The 23,674-nt window shown below is 51.6% G+C and overlaps 12 protein-coding genes across 12 annotated transcripts; 8 read left to right on the forward strand and 4 right to left on the reverse strand.

The window, feature by feature from the left end:
* Nucleotides 1-633: 633 nt before the first annotated feature.
* Nucleotides 634-855, forward strand: PtrM4_047460 (uncharacterized protein; the record flags this gene model as incomplete). The annotated part of the gene is made up of 1 exon (XM_066104729.1): nucleotides 634-855. The coding sequence occupies one exon, from the start codon at nucleotides 634-636 to the stop codon at nucleotides 853-855; it is 222 nt and encodes a 73-aa protein (XP_065959293.1).
* A 676-nt stretch (nucleotides 856-1,531) lies between these two features.
* Nucleotides 1,532-2,371, forward strand: PtrM4_047470 (FabG, Dehydrogenase with different specificities (related to short-chain alcohol dehydrogenase); the record flags this gene model as incomplete). Its single annotated transcript, XM_066104730.1, has 2 exons — nucleotides 1,532-1,651; nucleotides 1,706-2,371. 2 exons carry the CDS (start codon nucleotides 1,532-1,534, stop codon nucleotides 2,369-2,371), a joined length of 786 nt encoding a protein of 261 aa, XP_065959294.1.
* A 1,251-nt stretch (nucleotides 2,372-3,622) lies between these two features.
* PtrM4_047480 (uncharacterized protein) lies at nucleotides 3,623-3,940 on the forward strand (the record flags this gene model as incomplete). Its single annotated transcript, XM_066104731.1, has 2 exons — nucleotides 3,623-3,783; nucleotides 3,832-3,940. The coding sequence occupies 2 exons, from the start codon at nucleotides 3,623-3,625 to the stop codon at nucleotides 3,938-3,940; spliced, it is 270 nt and encodes an 89-aa protein (XP_065959295.1).
* A 481-nt stretch (nucleotides 3,941-4,421) lies between these two features.
* Nucleotides 4,422-5,498, forward strand: PtrM4_047490 (uncharacterized protein; the record flags this gene model as incomplete). Its single annotated transcript, XM_001936581.2, has 3 exons — nucleotides 4,422-4,631; nucleotides 4,679-5,170; nucleotides 5,223-5,498. 3 exons carry the CDS (start codon nucleotides 4,422-4,424, stop codon nucleotides 5,496-5,498), a joined length of 978 nt encoding a protein of 325 aa, XP_001936616.2.
* Nucleotides 5,499-6,584: 1,086 nt separating this feature from the next.
* Nucleotides 6,585-7,706, reverse strand: PtrM4_047500 (Lactamase-B domain containing protein; the record flags this gene model as incomplete). The annotated part of the gene is made up of 1 exon (XM_001936582.1): nucleotides 6,585-7,706. The coding sequence occupies one exon, from the start codon at nucleotides 7,704-7,706 to the stop codon at nucleotides 6,585-6,587; it is 1,122 nt and encodes a 373-aa protein (XP_001936617.1).
* Nucleotides 7,707-8,157: 451 nt separating this feature from the next.
* On the forward strand, nucleotides 8,158-9,852 carry PtrM4_047510 (uncharacterized protein; the record flags this gene model as incomplete). The annotated part of the gene is made up of 1 exon (XM_001936583.1): nucleotides 8,158-9,852. The coding sequence occupies one exon, from the start codon at nucleotides 8,158-8,160 to the stop codon at nucleotides 9,850-9,852; it is 1,695 nt and encodes a 564-aa protein (XP_001936618.1).
* Nucleotides 9,853-10,156: 304 nt separating this feature from the next.
* Nucleotides 10,157-11,131, reverse strand: PtrM4_047520 (DDE-3 multi-domain protein; the record flags this gene model as incomplete). Its single annotated transcript, XM_066104732.1, has 1 exon — nucleotides 10,157-11,131. One exon carries the CDS (start codon nucleotides 11,129-11,131, stop codon nucleotides 10,157-10,159), a length of 975 nt encoding a protein of 324 aa, XP_065959296.1.
* A 537-nt stretch (nucleotides 11,132-11,668) lies between these two features.
* Nucleotides 11,669-13,359, forward strand: PtrM4_047530 (uncharacterized protein; the record flags this gene model as incomplete). The annotated part of the gene is made up of 4 exons (XM_066104733.1): nucleotides 11,669-12,231; nucleotides 12,303-12,735; nucleotides 12,799-13,248; nucleotides 13,297-13,359. The coding sequence occupies 4 exons, from the start codon at nucleotides 11,669-11,671 to the stop codon at nucleotides 13,357-13,359; spliced, it is 1,509 nt and encodes a 502-aa protein (XP_065959297.1).
* Nucleotides 13,360-14,207: 848 nt separating this feature from the next.
* On the reverse strand, nucleotides 14,208-15,328 carry PtrM4_047540 (Mito-carr domain containing protein; the record flags this gene model as incomplete). Its single annotated transcript, XM_001936585.1, has 3 exons — nucleotides 14,208-14,569; nucleotides 14,621-15,171; nucleotides 15,225-15,328. The coding sequence occupies 3 exons, from the start codon at nucleotides 15,326-15,328 to the stop codon at nucleotides 14,208-14,210; spliced, it is 1,017 nt and encodes a 338-aa protein (XP_001936620.1).
* A 634-nt stretch (nucleotides 15,329-15,962) lies between these two features.
* Nucleotides 15,963-19,215, forward strand: PtrM4_047550 (calpain protease palB-rim-13; the record flags this gene model as incomplete). The annotated part of the gene is made up of 5 exons (XM_001936586.1): nucleotides 15,963-16,010; nucleotides 16,089-16,816; nucleotides 16,868-17,099; nucleotides 17,146-17,459; nucleotides 17,505-19,215. 5 exons carry the CDS (start codon nucleotides 15,963-15,965, stop codon nucleotides 19,213-19,215), a joined length of 3,033 nt encoding a protein of 1,010 aa, XP_001936621.1.
* A 732-nt stretch (nucleotides 19,216-19,947) lies between these two features.
* On the forward strand, nucleotides 19,948-21,723 carry PtrM4_047560 (oxysterol-binding protein; the record flags this gene model as incomplete). Its single annotated transcript, XM_001936587.2, has 8 exons — nucleotides 19,948-20,111; nucleotides 20,202-20,278; nucleotides 20,333-20,372; nucleotides 20,423-20,492; nucleotides 20,543-20,602; nucleotides 20,654-20,996; nucleotides 21,056-21,321; nucleotides 21,370-21,723. 8 exons carry the CDS (start codon nucleotides 19,948-19,950, stop codon nucleotides 21,721-21,723), a joined length of 1,374 nt encoding a protein of 457 aa, XP_001936622.2.
* A 513-nt stretch (nucleotides 21,724-22,236) lies between these two features.
* PtrM4_047570 (uncharacterized protein) lies at nucleotides 22,237-22,836 on the reverse strand (the record flags this gene model as incomplete). The annotated part of the gene is made up of 1 exon (XM_066104734.1): nucleotides 22,237-22,836. One exon carries the CDS (start codon nucleotides 22,834-22,836, stop codon nucleotides 22,237-22,239), a length of 600 nt encoding a protein of 199 aa, XP_065959298.1.
* Between the last annotated feature and the right edge of the window lie 838 nt (nucleotides 22,837-23,674).

Raw genomic sequence — 23,674 nt, forward strand, 5'->3', positions numbered from 1 at the left:
TCTCCTTTGTGTAGGTTGAACCGACCAAGTGTCTGCGGGTGCCTCGGACAGACCGCGGTGAAACGTCTTCGTCGAGCTTTGCATACACGATAGAACGCGAGATGAAAAGGCACGAGACTTGGGAGCAGCTACAGGACACCTCGGTTAGTCCTAACCACGGTGAGCTCAGTGCAGAGTGTCCCTGGTCCGACGACGGCACGCTCTGCAACGAAAACGTCTCACCATAGTCTCTTGGCCCGCCTTGCATTCGCGCATCTGAAACAACCACCATATCAGACAAGTGCCTTGATGCCGAACACGTCACTATACGCCGTCTGTATGGCCTTTTGTGTAAACGTCATGCGATCCGCCGAGGGTACCAAGACTTCAGGTCATGCGCGAAACGAGCATGGTCTGGCCGAGGCGCCCTCGCCTTTGCTTTTGGCTAGGAATACATGAACGCTAGCCACCGCATTCTCGCGCGATTTCGCTGTCTCTGAAAATCGCGTTTCCTCACTTCGATTCTTCCATTTCACGTTGCTGGCAATACTTTCATTCTTTTCTTTTAGTGACAGCCGGCTGTCTGTATCTTGATCGTCACCGCAACTTCAACTCGCCGACACCGCCCCACAAACTACCCATCCTTCACACAAAATGGGGTCTTCTTTCGATTTCCTCGCGCCAATCCTTACACCGGCTGCCTTGCGCTCTGTGCAAGCCGATGGCCGACCGGTCATCACTCTCTTCCTCGTCATCTTCGGCCTCTCCATATTCGGCACTGTGATATGGTACGTCCACTTTGTTACATCCAAGATGTATCCGAAGAAGAAGGACCCGAACGCGAAGCCAAAGATTCTCGGCTTCATCTCGCGGTAATCGGGCACAAAAAAAAGAGGGACGGAGCGCTAGCAACACCTGATATCGGCCTGCTTAGGTCCATGTCATCGCACGTGGACGAGCACAGTCATCGCACGCTCAACTTCGGCACGCCACAAAGATCAACACCACACACCTATTCATCGAGTCTACGCACAGGCGGTCGCACTCCACCAGCCTCTTGATACCCTCCGTCTAGCAGCAAACCTTGTTCGGTCCTCCGAGCCTGACCTGGGCTTGCTTTTTTACTTTCAAAGCTGGTCGCAGGCCGCCCTACAAGCATCAACCCTTTTTATCCATCAAGCGAGCGTCTTGCAGTACTTTCAAGCTTAATATATATATATATTTTTACCATGTAACACATTCATCCACATTCAGTTTGTTTTGATATGTGCAACTTGGTGGCGTGTCCGCTGCATGATTGCTAATCTCACGCCCGAAGCATGTCGGCTCTCAGGACGTTGGTCGGCAATGCCTTAATGACGTAGAATTTACGCAGCGTAGACGGTGTGCAGTACCCACCTGTCTATCCGAAATCTCCCGTCTAGTCCGAACTACGTCGACAGTGTGATTTGTAAGAATTCTGTGCTTTGTGAGGAGATTATGTAGGCTTCCCATCGATGTACAGCTGAAGCTATCCACTGGACACTAACAACACACTTGACCACTATCTACCATGAGTTCACAATCAAACCAGGCCGCACTCCCTCTCCAGGGCAAAGTTGCCATAGTCACAGGCGCTTCGCGAGGTATCGGAGCTGGCTTGGCGTTAGAGTTGGCGCGAAGAGGAGCAAAGGTCAGTTCACCAGCGCCCAACCATTCCGTACCAAGATTCTGAGGTGCATGACAGGTGGCGCTCGTCTATACTTCCCCGAAGAGTGGAAATTTGGTGGAAGAAGTTGCATCAAATATCAAGGCTCTTGGCAATGGCAGCGATTCGACAGTCATCCAAGCCGATCTCAGACACGTCGATACGCCATCGAAGATTGTGGGGGCAACCCGAGAAGCTTTCGGGGACAAGATTGACATACTGGTCAATAACGCTGGCGTGCTCACAGCAAAAGCGGTCACGGAGACGACAGCAGAAGATTACGCGGCAATCTTCGACGTGAACGTTCGCGCTCCGCTGCTCCTCACGGGTGCGGTAGCGCCCCATCTGCGCGCACCAGGGCGAATCATCAACATGTCCTCGATAGGAGCTCGTAAATGCTTCGCTAATTTCTCGCTCTACGCTGGATCCAAAGCAGCCATAGAAGGGATAACACGAAGCCTAGCACAAGAGTTAGGCGAAGCGGGACATACCGTCAACGCTGTCGCGCCGGGACCAGTGGAGTCGGATATGCTGAGCGACGTGCCCAAAGAGATTGTGGAGGACCAATTGAAGCAGACGGCGGTGGAGCGAAGGGTGGGCACGGTCGACGACGTTTCCAGAATTGTGGCATGGCTCTGTGGCGAAGACGCAAAATGGGTTTCGGGTCAAACCATCTCCGCAAGTGGCGGGTTTTTGATGCTGTGAAGCAGTGGTTCCAGAGGACTGTCAAGGTTCCGTCGAGCGAGTACCTTCAAGGCGGCGCGGCCGTGTTTGGCTTATAAGACCTAAGATGTTTGGACGGGAATAGTAGATCTGACATAGTCATGCACAAGGGTGGTACTCTACGGTAGTGGTGGATTGTTGAAACATGTAGACCATAGCCATGTGCATGGCTTCGAGCTGGCTGCAGGCGGACAAATATTGTGTACGCTTGTTGGACGCTTATTCTAAACAATGCAGGGTAATGCGACATTGACAACGTGGTGATGTTGTGCAGGTCGTGGTAAGCTTCAGCCAAGGCCTTTAGAAGCAAGCGCATCCCCCCTAACCGCTGTCACTTGCAGCCAAGCCGTACAATTATCGTGAACGATCAAAGCTTGTGTTCCGGCCCGCATAGGGGCATGGATGAGGCGGTCAAAAGTCGTCGGAGCACAGCAGAAGACACGAGGAAAGTGAATGGGCCGACGGCATCGGTAGTTGAGCTAACTTTAGGGGGTCTGTGCAGGGGTGAGGGGCACTCTAACGCACAAGGTTTTAGCCTACCCTCCCCCAAACACGTCTCAAACGCCAGCTTCTCTTAATTCTCATGGCGACTACCAAACTGCATAGCCATTCATGTTTCAGGGCGTCCACTTGGCATGCCTCTAGGCCCAGTCTGCACCCGTCCCGTCTCCCATTGGCCTATACGCGGTTGCGATACGCGCTGGTAGAGGACGGATCTTGCGGTGTCGCAGCCTCGCACTGCAAATGTCATCAAAGGTGGTCCGACTTCTGCTACCGTTTCGCTACTTTGGCTGGAGCCCATTATCCACGCCGTCTGACTAACAGACACCCTTTACCCACTCTATCGCTTGCGGATGTGACCTGACTTGTGCCATCCCTCCCTCGTCGAGCTGCTCATCTCCCTGTTCGCCAGCCCAACGTTGGCTTATAGGCTTTTGTTTCCCCTACTCACCCCAAGACTCGACCGATTTCATGCCGGTGCACTCTTTGCCGCGTGACTGAACGCCCAATTCGTATCCTTTTCTCTTCTTCGTGCGGGCACCTTTAGTAAGTCATCCCTTTGTAAATATCGCCGAGTGCACTGTGCTCCACCGTTGGTATTTGCTTTGGTCTAACCGTCGTTCAGATTACTTTTGACCTTCTTTAAATCTATTGTTAAACTTCGGCCACATTCAGCAGGTCTGAAGATCATCGCCATTCATACTAGGCCGCCACTCGCTCCACACTGTAGCCATGTCGTCGTTCACCAACAGTCTAACAGGCCGCGAGCGGTCAAGATGGCCCCCTCTTACCCGAATGCTCATGTCCGGTGAGATGTCGGAAGAGAAGGGCAGGGAGCTCACCAGGAAAGAGAGATTCGACGTGTGGATGGTCAACGAAGGTTACAGAAGATTGTAAGTCGCTTTCTCACGCCAGTCGGAGGATGCAGCTAACCGCTTCAGCTTCGTCTTTACATTCGCTATACTACACGTCATGGTCTTCGTTTTCGGTATGATGAACTATGGACTAAAGGTACACACCATTGTTATGGCCTTGGTGGCCTTCCGCTGACATGTACTAGGACAACTCCATCGGCACAAGAGCCAGATTTGGTATTACTTTTGCCATTGCTCGTTCCGCTGCGCTCGTACTACACGTTGACGTAGCTTTCATCCTCTTCCCAGTATGCAGGAACTTAATTTCCATGGCTCGCCGTACGCCGTTGAACGACATCATTCCTTTCGACAAGAACATCACTTTTCACAAACTCGTCGCCTGGTCCATTGTATTCTTTTCCTGGGTGCACACCATTGCCCATTGGAACAACCTCGCTAGGTTCTCTGCAGGCAACGAACTTGGATTCATGGGCTTCATTCTCGCCAACCTTGCTACCGGACCCGGCTGGAGTGGTTATGTCATGTTGATCGCGCTCATGGCCATCGCATTGACCGCAGCGGAAAAGGCTCGTCGTGCAAACTTTGAGCGTTTCTGGTACATGCACCATCTCTTCATCATCTTCTTCGTCTTCTGGTCCATCCACGGAGCTTTCTGCATGATTCAGCCCGACTTTGCCCCCTTCTGCGACGGTATCGGTGTCTTCTGGGAGTACTGGATGTACGGTGGATTTGCGTACTTGGCTGAGCGTATCGCCCGTGAAGTCCGGGGAAAGCACAAGACGTACATCTCCAAGGTCATTCAGCACCCTAGCAACGTTTGCGAGGTTCAAATCAAGAAGGAGCACACCACGACCCGTGCTGGACAGGTATGTCAAGACTGAGTCTAATTGTGAGCTAGTACTAACAGAAACAGTACATTTTCCTGTGCTGCCCCGAAATCTCCATCTGGCAATACCACCCCTTCACCCTTACCAGCGCACCCGAGGAAGACTACATCTCTGTTCATATCCGTATGGTCGGTAACTTCACCAGAGCCTTTGGCAAAGCCCTCGGCTGCAGCACGGAGAAGAAGCCTGAGAAGAACGAAAAGGGCGAATCGAGCGAGGAAATTGCCCTGCGCCAAATCCTTCCCCGAGTTTACATTGACGGTCCCTTTGGTTCCGCTTCCGAGGATGTGTTCAAGTTTGAGGTTGCCGTTCTCTGTGGTGCCGGTATTGGTGTCACTCCTTTCGCCTCCATTCTCAAGAGTATTTGGTACCGCATGAACTACCCCCAGGGACGCACGAGGCTGAGAAAGGTGTACTTCTTCTGGATTTGCAGAGATTTTGGTTCCTTCGAGTGGTTCAGATCGCTGCTCCTGGCTATTGAGGCACAGGATGTTGACGACCACATCGAGATCCATACCGTAAGTTCTTCTCAATCGGCTAGTCTGCAACGATTCACTAATAGCTCCATAGTACCTCACAGCAAAGATCAAGGCCGATGATGCAACCAACATTATGATCAACGACGCAAACGCCGAACAAGACGCCATTACCGGTCTCCGCGCACCCACAAACTTCGGTCGTCCCAACTGGGATATGATCTTCAAGTCAATTCGCAAGATTCACTCACCTGCCGAAGCCGGTGTCTTCTTCTGTGGCCCTAAAGGTCTTGGATCCGCACTCCACATCAAGTGCAACATGTACTCTGAGCCTGGCTTCAGTTTCGTATGGGGTAAGGAGAACTTCTAGTTGCCAATATCTGTGGTCTAGGAGAGAAGAGGAGGAGTTTGTTGGAAAGGTACGGAGGAGGCTATACCACCATTTGCGCATTGGGAGCGAATTGCACAACTTATTAACTACGACTGTACATAATTCGCTCATCTTCTTCATCAGTTTGTCTTACTGTTACGTTACTGTTGTCGTTGTATGTTTTGTTACCTTGGCTGCAAGCGGCTTTGCGCAACGACTGCAATACAGCGTCTATGATACCACACCATAGGAAAGCAAACCTCCCAACTTAATGAAAATTTTCTATGCAAGAAGCTTTCTCTTCACTCCACTCTTACTGACAACTTACAAATCTCCACATTTTCCGTTCTCTTTTACCTGAAAGGCAAATGGCCCAACAAAGACGGTAAGAAACAACAAATCATACCCCCTTCGATTTGTGTTCATTGCCCCCCCCCCATGGAACTCAGGCACAAATCAAACGAAGCTTACAAATTCAACTCCCCCTTCATCATACGCACGCCCCTCCCTCCCCCCTTCCTTTCCTTTTCCCCCCACCTGTCCCGATCCCTCCTCCCGCCGCCCTCTCACGCCACAATCATGCAACCGCCGTTCGCATGACACGCAAAACGCGCCGAAACCCTGTTTGCCGCAGCGACGGGTAGATCAATCACTGGATTTCTTTCCTTCTCGGCTATAATACCGAATTATCGAGCTCGGCTTTTCGGGCAGTCGGAGACCTGGTTGCCCCGTTCCGCGGAAAGGTAGCGCTGGGTGGGGGGCAAGAGCGGAAGAGCGGAAGGTCAAGCTTTGGGAGTTTCGGGAGCCAAGGGCTTGGGGGGTGGGTTTGAGGAAGGAAGGACATGTGTACGTACTGAGGATTGCTGGGGGGTTGAGTCGAGGGCTTTTTGTCTCGGAGAGTTTGATGGAGGGCATGGATGTGTGTGTCTGAATGATGGGTTCAGGAGGATTGCGTGGGCGCTTTTTTGTTACGCTGGCAGTGAGGTGAAACGGTGCGTGGACTGGGTTATCGTGGGATGTGCAAGTCTTGTAGACGTTTCTTGTTTGATGTATAGGACTATGTGAATACGAAATACGTGGTGTTCGCTAAGGACTGCCTTGAGATGCGTTCTTCCACCCCTTCTTGTGCCAGTCATTGATTGTGATTAGACCCGTTAGTTCTTTGGCTCCCGGCTGGATACCTTCGCCGATACTCGTGTCATGGGCTCCTATCACCCATACGTTCTCTCTTCTTGCGAATTCTCGTGTGCGGTATATGGTGTCGAGGGCTTGTTCGGGGTCGACGTGCATACCGGCCTTTGCATAGGGGGAACGGGCAGTGAGCCTGGGATCTTTGATTAGAGCAGGATGGTGGTAGCCATCACCTGCCAACAGCACAAAAGTATCATCACTTTCAGTAGAGCCTGAAGTGGTTCTCAGCAGCATCATTTGATGACCCGGTGAATGTCCAGGAGCATCGATGATATACGCTGATCCATCGCCAAACACATCGTAAGCTCTGTCAAAAGCACCGACACCCTTCCACTCTGGCTTCTTGAGGTCGACAGCTGCATATTTCCCCTTTCTCATACCCTCCATGACCTGTCCCGCTCTCTTATCACCTGCTTCTCTCAGTACATCGTCAGGGATATAGCTCTCCACTATCTTCCTACTTCCATCAACCGGCAACGTATCGCTCGACACCGGCGCGTCTTCTTCTACCGGATACCCAGGGCGTGCATAAGTACAACACGTAGGTCCAACCCACAACTCTGCTTCCCCAAATCCAGCCTTTGCACCGTCACCCAGGTGATCAAAATGCATGTGCGAGAAGATGACAGCCTTGACGTTCTCGGGCTGCTGATCCGGACTCCCATGCTCGTTCAGGATGTCAGCTGGGGATTTTGGCTCACATAAAAAGGTTGGGAGAGCGTTTTTGATAATATATGGGGGTAGATTTCCGAGATCTTTTCGTATGCCCAGGTCAAAGATGTACTTGTGTCTGGTAGGTGTGTGCTCAATCAGGAATACGTAGTCTGGGCCGTAGAACCTTATCCGTTCGCCGTTCTCGTCATGAGAGTCTTTGGGGTCTTGTGGCGAATCTGGGCCAGGGAGGAGGACTAGGTCCGTTGGGATACGGATCCCGCCAGCTTGGATAAGGTGGACTTTGCAGGTTGCCTCTGAGGCGGGTATGGTATGCCATGGTAGGTTGGGCGGTGTTTCTGTCATCTTTCTCAAAGCTTTGAGGATGCGAACGAATGTCAATTATTAGATGTGCGCTGTTCAGGAGCTGTTATAAATGTGTGGAGTAGGCCCGTTGTATCGATGACGTCAGATGAGTTTGTCCGAACATCTGCGCAGATGTTGTGTACCCATGCGCAGAGATATCACCTCTTCTCGAATTAGGTTAATTGCCGTCTTCATCGTGAGTGTTTCTAAGCTGATCATCCGAAGACGGAAAGTTTCCTTATTGTGGTTTTCGAAATACCTTGAGCCGCCTGGATCTGGTTAGCTTGGTGCCCAAGAACATCAACTCCCATAGTAATTTGTTAGTAAATTAATGCAGCAGCCGTTTCCCACCTCCAGAAGCCCATGAAGCTAGTCCTGTACTCTAAATCGTTCGTGTATAGCGTTTTGTTTGTGTGGAGCTTGTTGCGAGCTCAATCTAGCTGCTGTTGGGATGCCGCCCAAGCGCCAGCGTAAGCCGAAGCAGCCATTCGATCAAGGCGTTAACCCGTCCTCCCAGAAGCGTAGAGCGCCAGCAACTAGACAAAATCCTACCCATTTAACGCCTAAACGTGTCCGCCGTGAGGCGCTGCCGTCGCCTCCAGCGACTGCCCCGCCGCGCCGTCAAAGCCCGTTGTCCGAGCCTGAGCTGCAAGCCACCCAAACAGCTGCCTCCGCGCAAGCTGAAGATATCGTTGGCGAGGATGAGGATACTTTCGAGGATGGAGATGGCGATCCGCTGCCTGAGGATGAGGATGAGATCGCTGCTAAGGGCGCTGCCGGTAGTGTTGAGGATGAGGGAGAGCCAGCGTACCGACGTCAAGAAGGCACTCCATGGCTGCCTCGCTCATCGCAAGCGCTAGAGGATGAGGTTAATCCTGTACTGCGCGTTAGGTGGAGGGCTTGCCTTGGTGGTGATATGGAGAAACACTTTATTCCTGAAGCTGCCGATAGCGAGCACGGCGTACGGCTGTACTCGCTGCATTTCGACGACCTATGGCAGTGGGTAGATGACGTTGTTGCAGAATTACGGCCAAAAAGAGCGAAGATCTCATCTGTTTGCACTGTTGTTTACCCAGCTAAGCAGGCCAAACGCGAGCGCGCGATAAAGCGATTGCGGCGAGGTGTTGATGCAACGTGGAATAGCTTTCAGCGCCTTGTTGTAGAGGTTGATAACTATGTCAGCGAGCCAGTAAACGTCGATTTCGAGCTCATCTTGGCTGAAATTCCAGGGGAGCAGCAGCCGTTGCCAACGGTTGTCGACGGTCCTCGTCGACGCACCGCAACGGTGATTCAAGAGGAGGGGCTTGCTGGTGTAATAGCAGCTGAACAAGCAGGTAGCGGGCATGCTATTGCTATCCGGGATAGATGGCGCTGTACAGATACCCATTGCGAGAACTATCCTTATTGCTGCTGGATGGCGCCAACAGCGAGGCAGCCAGCGCGCTTCGAAGATCACCTCTTTGTCAACGGCAACATTATCTCCATGTGGGCAAGAGCAATTACAGCGAGAAGGGCAACGTACGATGAGCCATCTGATGATGTACGGCTTGCAATTTTGAGAGCAAAGGACCTGCGGGTGCATGAGAAAACGCGCAAGTTGCGGGCGGCTGGAGATGGCGACGATGATATCAAAAGCTTAACAAAACTGCTCATCGTTGGACAGCTTGAGCGGATGAACAGGCAACCTCAACAGGAGTCTAACTTGCAGGCAGCTGCACCAACGATAACAAGAGCTGAGGTATCTAGTGCATCTCAGTGGGCGCCTATCCGATATGATCATGAGCAGGAGATTAACGAGCATACTAGTAATTTCTTTAACTACCTTAAGTTAAAATTTCCTACAGTTGGAGAGGACATTAACGAGCTTTATAAGACTCTTGTTATTGACGGAGCTATGGATATCAACCTCTTGATGCAGCCATCTGGTGATATCTTGAAGTTGTGGACGCAGCATTTCAAGCAGCCTCCTGGCTGGTTTTTCACGCTACAAAACACTGCAAAAGAATGGCAAGCTGGGTACCAGGGTCTCACAGATCGTAACTGGAGACGAGTCGAACGTTGTAAGAAAAGAGAAGAGATTGCGCGCAAGAAATTGGTGGTTGAACCGTCTAGCAGTGTTGTGGAGGATGATGGCGAGAATGCTTGAAGCTTAGTGGCCTGAGCGTTTTTGGTGACAGCGGCCCGTGCCCGCTATAGTGTTGAGGTTTTTCAGGCGTTTCAAATGCGCTGCAACAATAGTCTATTTGGATAGCCCTATGTACAACACTACAACGTTATGCGATTATAACAGGTTAACTTCCTAAGATAGTTCTATATGTATAGAAATAGCTCTTATTTTTTTAGAATTATTAAATCGCTTTTGTGGGTTGCGCATTAAGGTGTAATCGTTCGCATTTGTATGGTATCATCTACCTATAGAAACGTACTGTGGCATCCATTTAAAAGCACAATTAATAGGGATAGCCACACCTATGGAACCAGCTTCTGCAGTTAATATTACAGCACACCAGCTGCGCTGCATACTCAAGAAAGACCCCAAAGTCAATGAAGTTCTCCGCTTGCGCTGAATTCCTTTTCATCCACCCCTTGAGCTGCTTAAAGCTCTTCTCGATGGGGTTGAAATCTGGTGAGTATGGCGGCAGATACTCAAGGAGTACTCCAGCACTTTGGCAAAGCACCCGTACACGCTCTGATCGATGGATGGAGGCGTTATCAAGCACGATTACTGAGGCTGGCCCTGGGTGAGGATTGCAGAACGGCAGCACTTGAAACTCTAAGAAGTCTTCTAGGATCTCAGATGTAATCGCGCCTTGAAAGATCTTATAGCTTATGTAGCCATCTATCGTCATGGCTGGCAGCAGCGACCACCGTTCTGATCGCCTGAAGCTGTGTGATAGCTCCACCGGCTCCCCGATTGGAGACCAGCCATACTTGCGGTCGCCCGTACGCTCATTGCAGGCGCTCTCGTCCAACGCAACGATCTGCTCCGCCTTATAGTGTTGCGCCATCCTGGCAAGATAGAGGCGGCGGAGTGGCTCACTCTGCTCCTTTGCCCGCTTTGTTGCAAGCTTGCGAGACCATCTCATCTTCTCTAGCTCTCGGTAAACGCTCGCAAGGCTTATCCTAACGTCGTACTCGTCGTACAAGAAGTCCCTCATCTCATCCATGTATGCGCCCGGTGAGCCATTGAGGTATGCCTGAAGGCCTTCGCGCTGAGCTTGCCGGAGTATAGATGGCCGCCCAAGTCGAACGCAGCGCGGCGGATAAGGCACGCCCCAAAACTCTAAGCTCAACCTCAGCTTTGCTACTGTGTTACGGCTCGCACCTGTAGCTCTAGAGATGGCTCGATCACTTTCGCAGGCAGCAATTCGGTCGAGGATAGCCTGGAGAACAGCGGGCTGCAAGCGGTGGCCGGTGCCTGGCATCGCGATGAGATGGGCTCGAGAAAATTGCAACACCAAAAACGCGAGTCAGTAGAGGCGATCGCAGCAAACAATGAACTTCAAATACGTTGTGGGTGTTAGAAAGCGTGGCTGCATCGATTTACTAACAAATTACTATAGGAGTTGATGTTCTTGGCCACCAAGCCAACCAGATCCAGGTGGCTCAAGGTATTTCGAGAAACACCCATAGCGGGCTATATCGACCTCTCTGCATGTGCACACTCTCAGCATTTGCCGGTCATCTACAGCTTCACCATCGCTTCGGCATTCGACAAGATTACTTGGTTGTTCTCTGAGAAAGTTCATGTTTTCATGCGAACGTGGTGCAGGATGACGGAGAAGGCACTGTTGCCAGTTTTGCACTAGTGTGGTGCGATAACGATGGTAACCATAGTTCGTTCCTCCCTCTCTGCTCTCACCTCAGCTCCATTCAATCCGCTGTCGGGATTTGATAGCGGATCATATGAAACCTTCTGAGAAATCCGAGATCCTTCGGTCAAGTGATTGCACGAACTAACCATGGCGGACTCACCACATGAGCCAATGCTGACAACAGCACCACCCGATGCAGGTCCCGATCCGCAAAGGGATCAATTGGCCCTGGGATTTGTTGCCAAACTAGCGGAAAATAGCTGTTCGACAGCGCCTGTGCTGACACCGGCGTCCAAGTTCTCAGAAGAGAACTCTAAGCGGTGGATTCCGTGTCGCCCTCCACCACAGCCTGAGCCGCAATCCAAACCTCTCGCAGGGAAGCTTTACCCCAATGCAGTTCCAGGCCAACAAATTTTGCTCGATGGATTCAATACAGACGTGCTTATGATGATTATCGACCATATCTGCAGCATAGAAGATCCTCGCGAACCTTACTATACGCCCATTTCAAGCTTTGATTTCCGCAAGACAGGAAGCATCGTGTTCTGTCTATCCCTAGTAAACAAGCGGTTGCGTGCAGTCACGATTCCAACGCTATTCAAAAACGTCTTTCGCTCCTCAATTTCCATGGGCGACCTCTATCGGCGATTAAGAGATATCGAAGGCAACCCACTTCTGCCCTCTCTTCCACCTGTTCTTTCGGCCATCAAGTGAGTGCCACGTCCACTAATCGTGGGTCCTGTATTTTTCTCGAGATTTTACTAACATAGAAACTTAACAGAACATGTGACATTGTCACGACGTCCATGGGCAATATCACAGGCTGCAGAACTCGACTTGCAAAGACTCTCCCCAGGATGAAATTTCTCACTGAATTCTCTACTACACATCGCAAGGATGTTGACATATCCGGTCTCCAAGTAACATTTCAGCGAGAAGAAGTAACTCTCTCTAGCATAACGCATCTACGCATTTTGTCACAGGGCAGTTGGGAGTTCCTCGTCAAAGCCTGCCCCGACGTCGAAATATTGAGCCTGGCGCATAACCTCTACCATGATGATCTTCTTCGGACTGTCAGTGGGTTGAAGAGATTGAAGCATCTCGAGATCTGTTCTGACAGCTGGCGGAATGAGGAAATCGAACGTCTGCATCAGTTCGTTCCAGGGATCCACAAGCTGACTTTAAGAGGAAGTATTGGCCACGAATGTCCAAGTGTAAGCAGAAGAAGAGCTAACTAGGTGTGTAATGCGAAAGAAGCAGAACTGACACAGTCACAGAACTTTGTCGATTCTTTTAGTTCTTTCGCAGAACTAACTGAGCTTTTCATGACTACCTTACGAAAGATCACCGACATAGACATGGAAGCCCAAGGTTCCGAAGACTTCGCAGATTACGACATTCAGCAGCGCCAATCAGAGCTAACGAGTGGTCTTTGTGGTGGGTGTATCACAGATCTCGCCCCGATGTACTTGAAGAAATGTCGCAAACTGAGTTTCCTTGGTTTCACGTGTAACGGTAATTTGAGTCTTTGCTGGGGTCCAAGTCGAAGCGAAGAAGACCTGGAGCCGATGTTCATATTCGATGGACCCCGTCACGCTATCATGGACACATGCGATTGGGATGGCTTTCCTATTGTATTCTCTTTCGGCAGGGAGATCGATTGCAGCGACGATATCTGTGATCCTCTGATTTACCTGACAATGGAAGAGGAAGAAAAAAGGATCGAGGTAGATGACCTGTCTGATCAAACACTCAGTGTTTCTAACATCGCACAGTTGGAGTTTGAGCGATACGATGGCATCAAACAAGAAGCTATTAGCCTGGGTTTGTGGGACTGAGATTTGAGATTATGGTAGCAGCCGATATCCTTTGAACTGGCAGTAGATCAAGGTGGAAAAGCATGGAGGTTTTCTTGGTATCATAGGTATTATTACGGTTCGCATATACTATCGAAAGCAGCGATAGGTGGTTGTAGTGTTCTCATTCAAAAGATAGTCTCCTTCCCTATTCGCCACATGCCTCATGAGAAACTATGCTTCACTCCATTCATGTCGGTTAATCAGACTCCTCTCGATGTCCCAATACATCTAACTATAGTGATCACACTCCTCTTGACATGGCTTAGATGATCTCTTACCATTTTCATAACTCCTTTGCATTTCCTCCAACAGCTCAGGACAGGGTTCGCCCCGTCTATTCGCATCCCCACATAATAGTTTTCTCGTGCCTTTGTATGATGGCATCTCATCGAGTAGAGAGCTATTCGAAGGGCGTACATAGCCGGCATAGTGAACTGGGGAGATGTGCTGGCATTTGTATATCGTGTGGTCGAGGACGCACATTTTTGGGAGTTATGCGGTAGGTGTGCAGTGTGTTGCTTATCGGTATCAAGTAGTTGGGTAAGGAAGAGTTAGAAGGAGAGAGGGGTTTATAGTCTTGAGTGAGTGAATGACTGCGATATGATGTAGCCGCACCTCTTCACAGCCCCAGCACATCCCGAGCATTTGCAAAACACAACAAGGTCAATCACACTGTAACAAATATACCAATAATGCTAATAATAGAGAATTTGAATCCAACGCCAACCAAATCAACACACCCCCCGCTCTATGCCTGCCCGAAAACCAATCCAAAGCCGTGTATTTACACTTGTTACAAAGGTAAAAATATGCCAACACGCCAAAGTCTACTTGACCAGCACCGGCGCCGCCTTACCCGCCTTCTCAGCGGCGATATTAGCGAGCTTCTGTAGCTTATCGGCGCGAACCTGGCGGAAGTAGCGGAAGAGGAGGATAAAGGATAATTCGATGCGCTCCTTGGTCATCATGAGGAAGCCCTGGACGAGCAGACCCTTGAGGATTTGGGGACCGATGCCCTTGAAGAGTGCCAGGGCGCCTTCGTGCTCGATGATGTACTTCATGACTTCGGTGAAGGATTTGAAGGGCTTTCCGTTCCTGGATGGCGGGGGTTTTGATTGGAGACCGACTTTTGCGACGATGAGGGGCTGGGTTGCGATTGTGGCGAGGGTTTTGGAGAGGGAACCTAGGACTGGGGTGTGTTAGCATTTCTCACGTGGCTGTGGTGGTTGTATGAACTTACGGAATGCCTCGAGGGGTTTCAGCGTCTTCTTTCCTGGATACAGGACCTCGCGCAGCCTTTGGTAAGCGCCGTATGTAATTGAGGGGTTGACTACGAGCACCAAGCTTGCCCTCAGTCCTCGCCAGAGACCCGTCCAGCCGTCTTCTCCATTGATGACATCCATGGCAGTCTCAACCATGCCTTTTCGCTCCGCCTTGCTCATCGTCTGCTGTCTCGTCGTCACGACGGCGACAGGGATTGTGAACAATTGGGCGAGGGCGCCGGCTACAGCACCAAGGGAAAGCTCGACAGCCGTTCCGGGCGATGTTTGAAGGGTCCGGTTGGCCATGTATAGACTTCGGACGACGGTATACCAGTAAAAATAAGCAAAGTTGGTCGATGCTACGCCGAGCAGAGCGCCTCCCATGCCAGCATAGAGCCCAGAGACACCCTCCTGCGCGATAACCTTCCGGATCGCGTCCATGGCGCCATCGTAGTGTTCTTCATCGGCAGGATTGATAGCGCCGGCTGTCGGGGAGCGCTTAACTTGTACCTGTAACCGTGTCTTGATCCTGAGGTTTTGTCAACTTTTTGTTGCCAAGGCCTCGGGTATGTTGCGACTTACAAGTCCAGAGGATAAACCAGCGTATTGGCGATGACGGCACCAGCGGCGCCTGCGACGGCATTACCCCATGGCGGCAGAGTCTCTAGCTTGGACTGACCGGCCATGACAATGGTCGGAGAAAGTGTTGCTGTGGGTTGGGACCGGGTGCTTGCGAGCGCGAAAGACGTAACCGGCAGAGGGGTAGTTATGTGATGAAGGCTATGGTCTTGCGCTATCTCATGGTAACCGGAGATTTCTAATGAATAAAGATGTGGGTATCGGGAGTGTTAAAAGCGGGTAGGATAGATTATTCATGGTGCTCCGCGATGCGATAGCGCTTGGTCGCATGCATGGATGGCTGACCTGTCCCGAGGTTCCAAAGGCCGAGGTTCAGGCTCGGCCATGACGACACACGACGTGACCTAAGCGTCTTCCTTCACCGTGACATGCCTAAATCGTCGTCGGCTAGTTCACACAACCAAGCCTTGCATGGTTCCTGCTTCAATAGAGAGATTTTCCAATCAACTGCCTTCCCTACGTAATTGCCTCCTCCTGATCGGGATGGCAGTCGCGACTGGCGTTTGCAGAGGCGGCCGTGCACCGCGCTAGCCCTCCAGCTACAAGCCACAACACCATGAGCACATTGCGCCTTCTACGGGCACTCTAACGCACCGTCATGACCTAAAAAAACTAACATCGTTTCTTTCTTCTGGTATTGCTGATATATCATCAACACCCTTACGGCTCGTGCCATCGACAATGACTGACCGGGCTACTGAGCTTGAGGCTCTCAAAGCCGCTGCAAGCGTATGTTATGTTCACAGTGAACCCTGTGGTCGCAGTAAACAAAAGCATCATTGCGGCATGTAGTAATCTCAACCACAGAAGTACCGCACACAGCTGAAAACGGCCGCCACCAAGGATGAAGCGCAAGACTTGGCCCTAAGCGCAGCCGAAAGCCTCATGAAAGCCATGAAGTTGTCGTCAAACTCGAACGAGAGGACGCAACTCCACGCACAGTGTATCGAAGCCATGAACGATGCTGATAGTATCAAGAAGAATGAGCAATGGACACCTCCAAATGCGCCGCCGCCCAGTTCCCAAAATGAACGCATCAGCCACTGGGCTGCGGAAGTGACCGTACACGATAGCAGTACCCCGTCAAATTGGTCTCGTCACGACTCTCCTTCAAGCACTGCATACCCATTTTCTGATGCTTTGTCCAGTGCACCAACTCTACAGCGACCTTCGCCACTGCTTGATCTTTCGGACTCTCCTTTCTCTGTCAACAAAACAAGGGCATCAGCTAATGTATCTCACGAAGAACATCAGAGTGCTCAAACCGGCAATAGCACTGAAAATGTCAACACTGGCATGACACCGTCTGTGCCGACCTATCCCCCCAATTTGCTATCCCTGGCTAATGGTTCCTCGTCCGCCCCCCACACCCAGATACATAAGTTACGGGAGCCGGTATCCAGCAGGACTCTAACCAAAAAGGAGCAGATTATCTTGCTAAGGTCCTCGATGGTCAACGGTTTCAAGTTTCCGCCATGGGACCGGGTTCCATCACCAGACGAGTTTCTACGCCAAGACGGCCCACACCCGTTCATGTGAGTTTGACAAGTTCCGGACATTGCTTGCAAGTATGCTAACAATTACAGTGAACTACCTGAGCTAACTCTATCGCCGTATCAGCAGCAGTTCTTTCAGGCTTGGCTACCTTCTAGACAAGCCATTCCACCACCTTCCCTCATTCCCCACGGTAGTGCCAGTGTTGGGCCCGTGATGTCTAGCCCGAGAGCCCTCGATCTTGTACAGGATGCAGCATCAGATTGCTCGGTAGTGACAAGTTTGTGCGCTGGAGCTGCTCGTGCAGAACGCGGCCATGATCAGGTATGACTTATCCTATGGCTCCTACTTTCAGAATTAACGACCCTAGATTATCCGGGATAAACTGTATCCATACGACAAGCAGAGAAAGACGCCCGTGCTCTCTTCCAACGGCAAATACATTGCGCGATTCTATTTCAATGGCTGCTGGAGGAAGGTCCTCATCGACGATCGCTTACCCGTCTCAAACACCTATCGGCTGCTTCACGTTCACGACCGCCGTAACCCAGCATTGCTATGGCCACCACTCCTAGAGAAAGCCTACCTCAAAGTTCGAGGTGGCTACGACTTCCCAGGCAGTAGTTCCTGTAGTGACCTGTTCACAATGACTGGCTGGATTCCAGAGCAAGTCTTCTTGCAAGAGTAAGTGATGTTCGCAGGTGCTTTGGATGGTACTAACGTCTCTAGGACCGACACTGTTCCCGATCAGCTGTGGAAACGCATCTACAACGCTTTCATGTATGGAGATGTCCTTGTCACTGCAGGCACCGGAAAGATGTCGAGCAAACAAGAGCAGGAAGTTGGTCTAGAAGCCCAACACAGTTATGCCGTATTGGACATGAGGGAGGTAGGCCCCGACCGGCTGTTACTTGTCAAGAACCCATGGGTAGAAGGTAAAGGCTGGCGTGGACCTCGCCCATCGGCTGTGGCAGCCATGGATGCGTCTGTATCGGACCGGGAGCCCAATAACAGCCTCGAGTGTTACCACAAGGACAGCATTCCGACTCCTGAGCGACCGCACCCAACAACATTCTGGATCGGACTGGAGCAAGTCATACAGCACTTTGAGGGCCTGTATCTGAACTGGAATCCGGGATTGTTCCAATATCGGCAGGACATTCATTTTCAGTGGAACGTCGGAGCACCAGCACCAGGTGCATGCATTTTCGAGCATCCTCAATTTGCCTTTACCTGTAAAGAAGCGGGTCCGGTGTGGTTTCTTCTAAGCCGCCACTTCCAGGACGCACCGGCGCCTACCAAGAAAGAGTCCGATACAGTCGACGGTGGCGTCATGCTCCCTGAGAGTCAATTCCACACCCACGAAGAGACCCCAAAGGGTTACATGAGCATATACATCTGCAACGGACAGGGAGATCGACTCTACGTCAAGGATACCTACCTAGAGTCCAGCGACTATGTCACAACTCCACAGTGCCTCCTCCGCGATAATGCAAAGGCCAAATCAAGCTACACTGTAGTGATTGATCAGGACGAGTTGCCTTCATCTCTCTACTCTTTCACCTTGTCTGCTTTCGCCAACACGCCAATCACACTGGAGCCGGCAAAGCAGCGATTCCCCATACAAAAGCTGGAAGAGGGAGCGTGGACAAGGCAAACGGCGGGTGGTAGTACTGACTCGGCAAGGTACTTTGACAACCCTCAGTACTCACTCATCATGCGTGAACAGGGCTCGCTAGCGATTCTATTGACGGGTACAGATCACGAACACCCTTTGCATGTAAAACTTGCCATTGGCCACGGTAAGAGACTGTATCGACTCCAGAGCCGAGATGTATTTGGAGACTCTGGCAATCATCGAAGTGGATGTGTCTATGCAGAAATCAAGGACGTCCAGGCGGGATCTTACACGCTCATCTGTTCATTGTTTGAATCTGGACTCACTGGCGGCTACAAACTTCGAGTGGATAGCACCAGCGACATGGAGCTGAAGCAAATTCCGCGCGAGGGGGCGGGGTTGCTTTTGATGAAGCTAGCGCCGGCATGCTTCAGTCCAAGCATCAACAAAGTGGCAGCGCCGCTGCGGCTCATGCGGCTGGCTTCGTATACCATCATTGCCCGCTTCATGAAGGCAACTAGCCCTCGGGCAACGGATACGGACAAGCTAGCCCGGAGTCCGCTACGGCTCTGTGTTGAGATTGGTCGAGGCCCGGATCGCAAGTTCATTACCGCTAGCGAAGGCGGATCTTACGCCGATTCTGCCATGGTTCGGTCCGAGAGCGTTAACATCGATCCGAAGCTGGGCATGCAGGGAGAAGTCTGGCTAGTTCTGGACAGGTTGACTAGCGCTGGGGGTCCTGTGGAGGAGTGGTACGATGTCGAGATCTATGTCGACACGCCCCAGGCATGTGAAGTGGGTGTTTGGCGGGATTACAACTGACGGAGGAGTGGCAGCAGGGGCGGTGTCTGAAGGTGTAGGCGTAGGCGGTGGGCAATGATTTGTATAGTATTGAGTATTGCCGATGACGGCGACTAGGGCCTGACCCTGGTGTCTCGCACTTGGGCGTTGTCACGTACGGACATGGGCGCAAGGGCGAGGTCACATGGAGATTATGGTTTCCGGTGGTGTAGGTCGAATAGTTATCGCGACTCCATCACGAGCTCTCTTACGTCTCATGCGGTTTGAAGCAAGCTTTGGACGGGTGTGAAACATGGTAGGGGTTTGGGCGGGCGGCGAGACTGGACCCAATCAAGGGCTGCACGACCGACCAGTCAATGCATGCTCCTATTGCGCGTTCGGACTTGCAGCAGACGCGAGAAACATGTACAGTATGATAGTGGCACGCTAGAGGGGAGAAAGCGCAACCCGTAGAATGGGCATGATTGAAGATAACCGTGGTTTGGAGTCGCATGTGCATGCTGCCGTCTGTAGCTTTGTGGTCTTGTTTCTTGTTCTCTTCTCAACTCGACTACCCCGCCGCCACTCTCACGGGCCAGGTGAACTGAAAGCTATCCACGGCGCTACGTCAGTGCAGCAGCGCATGCGCCAAGTGACTCGAAAAGCACACCGGCTCGACACTTGACGACACTATTCATCAGTCACCGGATTCAGCTTCGCGCTCTCCCTTCTACTCTATATTGCAACAAACAAGACAGCTCTCGTTTGCCCTACATGGCGGACCCTGTTCCTGAAAAGGGCCCAACTGGCTCCGCGCCTTCCTCGGTCATCAACTCGCGGGATAACTCACGGGCGGCGACTCCCTTGAACGCTGCGGTAGCGGAGAAGGCGCCCGATGACAGCTCAAAGTTCAAGACGTTTCTGGGCATACTGAGGAGGTAACGTAGTACTGCCCTTCTATAGCTGCAGGCGGCACCGCCACACCAAAGACATTGAGGCGCAACTGCTAACTCGGCCTCTCTATGCAGATTCATTGGCGTTTCCGATCTCGCTGCCGTCCGATTCTCCCTCCCCGCCCAACTCCTCGAGCCGAGACCGAATTTGGGTACGTTGTTGGATGCTTTTGCTGTGGTTGAAGCATGGTTCTGACGGATAACAGAGTACTGGCACTACCTAGACCGACCGGACACCTTCATCAGGTCAGAACAGCCCAAGCCACGCTTCCAGGACTTCATACTGACTCGCGCAGCATCGGAGATTCAGACGATGATTTGGGGCGCATGCTCGGAACCCTGCGCTTCTGGTTTACCAAGGACCTGGTATGCGGTACACATACACCGACATGAGTGGCATAGCTAACGTGGCGCAGAAATACGTCAAGGGAAAGCCATGCAAGCCCTACAACTCCACACTGGGCGAGTTCTTCAGGGTACGTGTTTTTCTGATGCCTATGAGAGTTGTCTGCTAACCAACCTACCAGTGTAATTGGAAAATCGAAGATACCCACCCCACGCTCAAGACGCCCAAATCGGCACCCTCGAGCGCCGCCAACAGCGTCAAGGGCGATGGCAAGACTGTCACCGTCTCGTACCTCACCGAGCAGACGTCGCACCACCCTCCCGTTTCTGCCTTTTACGTCGACTGCCCCGAGAAGGGTATCAGCGCACGAGGCTATGATCAGCTTAGCGCAAGGTTTACGGGTACAAGCGTGCGCGTTGTGGCTGGAGCGCACAACTTGGGCATCTTCATCAACCTGAAGAACCGAGATAACGAGGAGTACCAGCTCACACATCCAGCCGCGTACCTGGGGGGCATTCTCCGAGGTATGAGCCGACCAGCAAAGATAAAGATAGCAGGTGCATTTTACTGACAACCCCTATAGGCTCCCTCAATGTGTCCGTTGCGGATAGCTGCTTCATCACCTGCCCAAAGACTGGGCTGAAGACGATTCTAGAGTACCAGGAGGAGGGCTGGCTCGGCCGATCGCAAAACAAGGTTATGGGAGTCATCTTCAAATACGACCCCAGCAAGGATACGGTAATGAAGATCAAGGATGTGCCTGAAAAGGATGTCCTTGCGCGAATAGAAGGCAACTGGCAAGACAAGGTCTACTACACTCTGGGCAGCAAGCCCTACACCAAGGTCCCTGTAAGTACCCGAACGCTGGCATAAAGGGCCAAACTAACGCCTGTTCAGGAGAAGAACCTTATCATCGATCTCAATCCGCTTGACCCCATCCCCAAGATCGTCCCGCCACTTGAGGAGCAGCTTCCCAACGAATCGCTCAAGTTCTGGGACGGCGTGACGAATGCCATAGTAGGCAAACAATACGGGGTTGCCACCACGCTCAAGACGGAAATCGAGGAGAAGCAAAGGGCAAAGGCGGCCGAGCGCAAGGCAGCGGATAAGGAATGGAAGCCACGCTTCTTCACCGGTGCCGTTACCCCCGTGGGCAAACCAGACCTCACCAAGGACGGCGAGGAGGCGCTCAAGGGACTGCACACGGAGAACTACAAGCTTCCACCCAACGACGAATACGCAGCCTTTTGATCGCATTGCCCTTTGAATTTACTAGAAATTGCATATCCAGGCGAACTGAGAGCACGAACGGGGACTTTCACTACGATATCCATTACATTACATTTTGAATAGCTGGGCAACGAGTACGGTACAGGGCACCTTCGTTTGGCATCATCATCATCATCATCTGACACGCTTGGCACACGTTCTTGTTGGTTAACGAGAGGGAGTATAGCGGGGATTGTTCGGCGTTGCGTACATATACTGGGTTCTCATCAAGTCAATCTGAATAGATCTCCAAGGCTAGCGAGCCTGATTACGCTTTGAAGAATTTTTTGAGTTGATTGTGAAGTAAAGTGGAGAATTACAGATTTAGTGATTAAGAGACTATCTTTTCTATGAAATCTTGATAAGATCATTATGCCACAAACTCCATCCCACAGCTCCTATGGGTAGCTGAAACCGTTCCCAAATACATGCAAATAACCCTGGTTCAGTCCAGTCCAGTCCTGTCCAGTTCCCAAGTTCCCAAGAACGCCCCCCTCAACAACCCTCCCCAACACCAACACCAACTTCTTTCAAATCAACACTCCACCCCGCACCTCCCACAACCCCATCCCCCTGCACACTAACCGCAACCGTATGACCCACCACCTTATCCCCCTCACCCACAGCAACCCTCCCCCCAACCCTCGTCCACTCTCTCCCCTCTCCTGGACCCAAAGCCACAGCCTCACCACAACTCAGCGCATCCAGAAAAACTTGCACGCGCGTCTGGCCGGTTGGTCTGTCTGAGCGGACGTAGGCGTAGCACTCTACCGTCGTTGTTGTTGAGTCGGCGGGGATGGTGATGTAAGACTGCGAGAGGGCGAGTGTGGCGGTAACCGTGGTGCTGTTTGAGTGGGCCGTGTATATGTATGGACCTGAGGAGTTGGAGGAAGTGGTTGTGATGCCGCGCATGGACCAGGATCCGGTTACCATGTCGAGCCAAGGGGTGAGAGAGCCGGTGGCGAAGGATGGATTTGTGAGGGTGTTTTTGCAGAGGGGGTGTGGTGGATATGTTGTTGTTGGGAGGGCGTGGGTGAAGGTAGAGGCCGTGAGGATTGAGAGGATGAGCGTGGTGGGGGTTTGTGAGAAGATCATGTTTGGTATGTGGTTGGAGGTTTGTTGCTGATGATGTAGTTGTGTGTCGTTTCCTCGTCCCAGGGTCGGTGTCGGTCGTTGAAGTTTGTTTCAAGCTTTTTATCGAATTGATCCTTCGCCTTTAGCAGTGGCTACCCGGGTATGTGGTATCGCGGAGAATTAATGCAATAAAGCAAGTCGATAAACAGGTCGGAGATGATGACGATTTCAGGCGCCCGTAAAGCAGGGATGCTATAGCAAGGGTCCTGCTAAGTGAAATGGAGCTATCAAGTGAGACTTGAAAGGTCACTAGTCCAAGTAACGTGGTCTCCGCCGTCGTCGATTTAAGATAGTCTAGTGGCGGCCACGTGGGTCCTTTTTGCCTTTACTTCCCAGCGCCGGACTCTAATGCGGTAATACCAAAAGAAAACCCTCCCCCGTGGACACGAAAAAGCGTCGGGGTGCGGGTCAGGTGAGAGACGAGACAGGGTAGTGAGTCAAGGAAATGGAGTACCCCACGTGCCAAATGGAAAAAAGAAAGAAACTTGGACTCCTAGAACGCCTGACAGGGGAGGAGGGTAAAAGTGAGAAAAGAATGGAGGTGAAATAAGAAGGGAAAGCAGGAACAGATAAAAGTAAGAGGGGAAGATGACTACAAACAACTTCATGTGTCCTGGCTGTCAAAGTTCCCCGACCAAACGCACACGAATACAACATGACCACAAGAAAGCACGCTCCAGTCTGTGGCCATGTTAGACAGGGTCGAGCTTGTAGGGGCCAAACTCTGAACCAAAGCAGCTAAAGCACCGAGCCACTCCTTTATATACTGCTGGACGTCCGACTCTACATCGACGTCGGA

Source organism: Pyrenophora tritici-repentis, chromosome 10 (assembly GCF_003171515.1).
Source record: "Pyrenophora tritici-repentis strain M4 chromosome 10, whole genome shotgun sequence".
In the NCBI taxonomy this organism is placed as follows: Eukaryota; Fungi; Ascomycota; class Dothideomycetes; order Pleosporales; family Pleosporaceae; genus Pyrenophora; species Pyrenophora tritici-repentis.